At 39.4% G+C, this 6,474-nt stretch overlaps 1 protein-coding gene across 1 annotated transcript; it reads left to right on the top strand.

Annotated features, from left to right (window-relative positions):
- The first annotated feature begins 83 nt into the window (after positions 1-83).
- On the top strand, positions 84-6,211 carry tnfaip1 (tumor necrosis factor, alpha-induced protein 1 (endothelial)). The gene is made up of 7 exons (XM_060888513.1): positions 84-266; positions 1,748-2,099; positions 2,195-2,364; positions 3,877-3,960; positions 4,067-4,119; positions 4,210-4,405; positions 5,007-6,211. The coding sequence occupies exons 2-7, from the start codon at positions 1,859-1,861 to the stop codon at positions 5,223-5,225; spliced, it is 963 nt and encodes a 320-aa protein (XP_060744496.1). The 5' UTR covers positions 84-266; positions 1,748-1,858; the 3' UTR covers positions 5,226-6,211.
- The last annotated feature ends 263 nt before the right edge of the window (positions 6,212-6,474 follow it).

Below are 6,474 nucleotides of genomic sequence, written 5' to 3'. Positions count from 1 at the left end.
TTTTTTTTTGCACCATCATTGTATTTGCAGCACTGAACAACAGGGGGCAGCAGGAAAGCATTCAACTTTCTGTGGATTGTGTAAACATGACCTAGAAGAAGAGGAAAAACACGGCGAAGGCGTTTGGGTTAAAGACTACAGTGTCGTTGTAAAAAATAAATTCGTATCGTCTGTTAACATTTAAGTCATTGTGTTTGTTATGTTATATAACGTATATATACGTGTTTCCTCTAATATACCTATGAAGAGAAAAGAGCTGATTTGAGGTCAGTCGGTGTTCATGTCTATGCTAATGGTTACTTCACTAAAGTTTGTTGTGTTAGCATTGACTTCTTTTACACACCTGTGGATGCTTTCTTGATACTTAAAAAGTTTTATTAATGTTTGCTCCTAAAAGCTGTTTTTTTTAAAGTGAACTTTATCACTTTTGACAAAAGTTGAAAACATGTACTTGTGTAGTTTACTACATAAACTACACAAGTTAGCTGAAATGCTAACTACATAGCAGAACTGTGTGTGTGTGTGTGTGTGTGTGTGTGTGTGTGTGTGTGTGTGTGTTAGCATTAGAGAAAGATAGTTGTTAACCTTTATGTTAAATTTAAACATAAACACACACAGTTCTGCTACGTAGTTAGCTGAAATGTTAACTACATAGCAGAACTGTGTGTGTTTATATGTTTATGTTTAAACATAAAGGTTAACAACTATCTCTAACACACACACAAACACACTGTTCTGCTATGTAGTTAGCATTTCAGCTAACTACATAGCAGACACACACACACAGTTCTGCTATTTAGTTAGCTGTAATGCTAACTATATAGCAGAACTGTGTGTTAGAGAGATAGTTGTTAACCTTTATGTTAAATTTACTGTATATTCAGCTAAATTCAGATATAATCACTTGTGGCTAATAAACTAGCTAGTTTGTATGTAGTAGTACATTAGCCTGTAGTAGCCTAGCTTGTGTAGAACTAAACACTTCTGTCACTGTTGCACAAACCCCAGCATTCATTATATAGTTTATACATATTATACTACGTTTATGCTCCCCATTATATCTAGATTGGGGGAGAAAGAGAAAAAACAATCAAACTCAGCTTTATACCCACAAAGAAGTTCAAAAGCTTGAATAAATTAATAAATGAATGAATGAAACAAAATTCTGCGATGAAAATCAGGAGCTGAATATTACTGGACCCAAAATACAAACAAGCTTGGTGTTATAAAGGCAAATGTTTAACATCGATATCTTTATTCAGAATTAATATCTTCACGTACATTAATTTGAAAAAGAACCATCTGACAGCTCTAACAATGAGTATCTTTTTTTTCCCCCTGCAAATAACATTTGTTTGTCTTATTAATTATATCCCAAGGGTGTGTAAACTTTTGTACTTGACCGTAGCCAGAATATTTGTTAGTCATGTTATATTTGCATGGAGTTAAAAAAATTTTTTCTGTTTTTTTTTTTAGTCGACAAAGGTCCGTGTCACCTTTTGAACAAAATTCAATTGATTCTACATTTATTTCTACAAATATTTCACATTATTTCAGCAAAGCAGAAAATAAAAATAAGAGAAAAAAAACATAGTTAGTTTGTCATGTTAGCTTTGGCCCTAAAACACTGGAGTTTCCATCTACAGTACTGTGATGTATTATAGATTTAGATTCAGTTTGCTGTCACTGAACTGTGAGTAGTGGATAATGTATATAAACCGTGCTAAGTCACCTGTTGTGTTTGTAGGTATGTGAGGAAGTGCAGAGGCTCGAACTGGAAGCTTCCTCAGCGCCGTTCACCACGGCGGGAAACATCAAACCTACCGTGTGCAGGGTGGTCATCTACCTCCAGAGGGACATGTCAGGAGAGAGCTGCCTGCACCCGCTTCAGCCTCAGGCCGATCCCGTCCTCACCATCTCTTCAACCCGATGTCCCAAGATTAAGAGTTGCAGCCAGCGTGGCACGGCGGGAAGCAAATATGTCCGCCTCAACGTGGGAGGAACGCTCTACTATTCCACTGTGCAAGTGCTTACACGACAGGACACATTGCTCAAGTCCATGTTCAGCGGCAAGATGGAGGTCTTCACCGACAAGGAAGGTGAATGTTGTAGAAGGATTCCTTGACTATTATGTTTTTATGCTTCGATAGAATTCCTACAGTATAGTGATGCGTCAGTGTTCTGTTTCTCTCAGGTTGGATTTTGATAGACCGATGTGGGAAACACTTCGGGTCGATTCTCAGCTACTTGCGGGATGGAAGTGCAACTTTGCCAAAGAGCAAACAGGGTGTCATGGAGCTTCTCACTGAGGCGAAGTATTATCAGATCCAGGGGCTGGTGGACTTGTGTCAGTGTGCGCTACAGGTAAGGAAAAGGTGTTTGAACCAAATTAGTCTCGGAGCTGTATGTATTTACCAATGTTACATTTCACTGCATAGATGTTCATGTATCTGTCCGCCAGTGGATGCACTGTGTCCCATATGCTAAACCAGAACGTACAGAATACAGATAAAAGTCTCAGATTTCACAGAAGCATAAGGAAGAAACTACTGCATCTAATAAAGGACAGTTTTAAAATACAATTTACACTTCACTCAAGCTTCATGTGTAGCAGGACTACTCTAAACTTTCCAGAACACCTCCATATCTTCACCAAGTGCCTTCACATTTTCCTATTTTTAATGAGTGATTTATTTTTGAGCTTCTACCACTGCACCACCTCAGACTGCTCCATTGTGTTGAGTGATCGTTCTGGTTTGGGTTTCATCCTAACCCCAGTGCTCCCACATACATGTCCCTAATTAACTAAACAGCGTTGATGGGAAGTGTAGCATTAGACATTTGTGAAACGTGCACTCAACACACACTCAGCACACACCCAGCATATACACTGTGACTTGAGACGGAAATCAGGCCAAAAAATGGAATTTGTTCCACACGCCACAGTGGTGTTTAATGGAATCTGTGAAAGTAGACACGTTTACCCTCCAGGGTCGGGGTTCGATTCCCACTTCCGCCTTGTGTGTGTGGAGTTTGCATGTTGAGGCACGGGGAGAACATGCAAACTCCACACACACAAGGCGGAGGCGGGAATCAAACCCCGACCCTGGAGGTGTGAGGCGAACATGTGTGATTGCGTGAGTGAATGAGAGTGTGTGTGCCCTGTGATGGGTTGGCACTCCGTCCAGGGTGTATCCTGCCTTGATGCCCGATGACGCCTGAGATAGGCACAGGCTCCCCGTGACCCGAGGTAGTTCTGATAAGCGGTAGAAAATGAGTGAGAGTGAGTGAGAGAAATAGAAAAAAAAGCAGTTTTTATTTTATTTTATTTATCTCCAAGGTAAACGGTGATATCCTGCTCTCTGAGAAGTGCTTACTAATCATTTAAATTACGAAGACGTTTCCTACAACCACTAAAATTCTGAATAATTTTAGATCAGACTTGAACATTTCTGAAAGTCTGAAAGCAAGTACTAGTTAAAGCTGTTAAAGTACAATGTAAACAAAGATCCTTCTTTATTTATAGCTTTAAATTCCTAGAGCTGACAAAGGTTCACTGTATTTGTTTATCATGTGTAGTTAAAGATGAGGTAAATGACTCCCACGCCATGTGCACATAGGCAGTGTAAAAAAGAAAGATTATTGGATTTATTCTCAGCTTCAGTTTCACAACAGCAAAATTTGGCTCGCGTCGGAAAAATCACCGACTATACATTGAACATAAAGTGTAAAAAACTTTCCGCTGAGATTTGTTAGACATCGTTAGACATACTGACATCCATCAGACATGACCTATTACACAAGTTGGCATTAGAGGAGCAGGTGAACATGATAAATCAATCTAGCCTAACATTTAATCGTCTTTCTTCTTTACAGGATAACACGCAGAAAGCCGTGTGCGTTATCCCCATCATCACATCCCAGAAGGAAGAGGAGAGATTGATCCAGGGCTGTACGAGGGTGAGGCTCTACCCATATGTCTAATGACAAAATAATTACACCTACACTATAAATGCTTGATTCGAACCCCAGAAAACATTCTGCTACCGTTCACTATCTGTTCTAGCCTGCAGTCAAGCTACTCTACAATCGAGGCAACAACAAATATTCCTACACCAGGTAAACATCATTCATTAGGGTTTCTTGTCCACTTGCTTTATTCGCTACGTTGCTGTTTTATCTGTTTACTGACCTGCTGTTTTCTGAAAGCAACTCGGACGACAACTTGCTCAAGAACATCGAACTGTTCGAGAAGTTGTCGCTGAGCTACAACGGACGCGTGCTGTTCATCAAGGACGTCATCGGCGACGAGATCTGTTGCTGGTCCTTCTACGGGCAGGGCCGCAAATTAGCAGAAATCTGCTGCACGTCCATTGTCTACGCTACTGAGAAAAAGCAGACCAAGGTAGCGTGACGATTCTGCACCACTGCGTGATGTGAGAACTTTGCATGTCACACGGTCGTCTATCATCATCTAGATTTAGAGATGTATAAATTTAAGAGAAGATTGCGTAGTTGACACGTCAACTTGTTAATCCGTATTTAAATCCTGACCTTCAACATTAGCATTTAAATTAAGAGAGAACTTGTCCCTGTCCATCAACCTCCACAAACCTGAAATTGTTAATTCGCATTTTTAGGTATTATTTTAGATCGTATGTACCCACGTTAACCCGCTTTCCTATTACAGTCCGTGTTCCCATCTCTATATATAAACCTTACGGATTTTCTAGATTAGTAACTACTTGAATTTAAGGTCAGAATTTTTGGTATAGGACGCAGCGCACGACATGGTGGAAGGCACAGTATTGGATATGGACTTCTCCATGCACTAAAGAGATTCATACAGTACCTGGTGCACAGTTTGTCTTTCAAGTTGTTTTTCTGACATTTTCAAGTTTAAGGGATTTGTGAATTCAAAATGTCTCGGATTGCTGTGTGCACGCGTCTGAAAATGAATCCAGAGCACTGATGTGATCCTCCTGTGATCCCCTGCTTTGTCTCAGGTGGAGTTTCCAGAGGCTCGTATCTACGAAGAGACACTAAACGCTCTACTTTATGAGACACTCCCGGTCCCTGACAACTCTCTGCTGGAGGCCACGCGCCGGCGAGCTCACTGCTGCTCACACAGCGAGGAGGACGAGAGCGTGGAGCTGAGAGAGCGAGTGCGGCGCATACACATTAAGAGATACAGCACCTACGATGACAGACCACTGGGACATTAGCTGAGAACTAAGAGTCAAAAGCTCGCACGGTCTACTGAGATCTCACGTACACACGGTCGGGGACACTTTGTTGAGTGTGAACAAGAATGATAACACTATATTTACTCTGTGAGCAATGAACGATCAGACCAGGGTGGCGTGTTAGTGCAGTTCATTCAGATACTGACGAACAGATCATATTGACTGGTACTTGTAATTATTTTAGGGGAAATGCACACTTGCCAGATTTCTAGTGACGTATACTTAAGTGTACTGAACAGCATGAAAGTGTGAGCTTTCGCCCACTGGAAATTCTGTGAGAAATATGACACTACAGGCAACTCTCTTCTTGATAATATTTAACCACTGTTTTAACTCAGCCATATCTCAGTGATGAATCCTGACAATCTGATCAAATAACTGTTAGATTCCTTCTGGTGGTCTACATCGCAGAAAAGGACCAGCACCTTTGTAGAATGATGGGCTTCTCGTGGGGTTTTTTCTTTCTTTCTTTTTTTTTTTTTAAAAAAATGCTCTGTATAAACACTAGAATTGCAATGACTGATATACCACTTCTCTAGTAACCACCATTGGTTTTAAAAACCTAATCCAATAATGTGAACACAACTGGCAAGGCTTGTTTTTAAATCTTTATTTATTAATCTCAGAATTGTAATACTGGCAAAATTAATCGAGAACACAGCAACGATGAACAGAATTTTGCTGCACATCGAGTCTTTTTTCTTCGTTGATATTTTAGGATGCCTTAATGCCACTCATGCCTTCCTTTGTAGTAAATGAGCATAAGGCCAAAATAAATGAGCATAAGGCCAAAATAATTTTCTGATTCGGAATGTAATCATGTAATGGAGGACTTGGTGAAAATGTGCTTTTGAAGTTCACGAATTATATATTTGTGATTCTTGCTAAAAGCTGTATTTTGTTAAATCTGTAGGTTTATTTTATAAGCCTTTCATACTCTTTATAAAAGATTTTATTTAAATGGATTTTGTGTGGTTTTTGTACTTGTTAGCATAGGATGAAAAAAAAAATTTGTGTGTTTGTGGAATGTCTTATATTTGTGTGTGTGTGTGTGTGTGTGTGTATATGTATACTGTATATGTGTATATATATATTGTACATACATACACACACACACATATATACATATATATATATATATATATGTATATATATACTGTACATACATACATACTGTACATACATACACACACACACATATATACTGTACATACATACACATATATAT

Source organism: Tachysurus vachellii, chromosome 15, assembly GCF_030014155.1.
Source record: "Tachysurus vachellii isolate PV-2020 chromosome 15, HZAU_Pvac_v1, whole genome shotgun sequence".
NCBI classification, from domain to species: Eukaryota; Metazoa; Chordata; class Actinopteri; order Siluriformes; family Bagridae; genus Tachysurus; species Tachysurus vachellii.
Note: the sequence above shows the minus strand (reverse complement) of the source record. Positions and strands in the feature narration are given on the sequence as shown.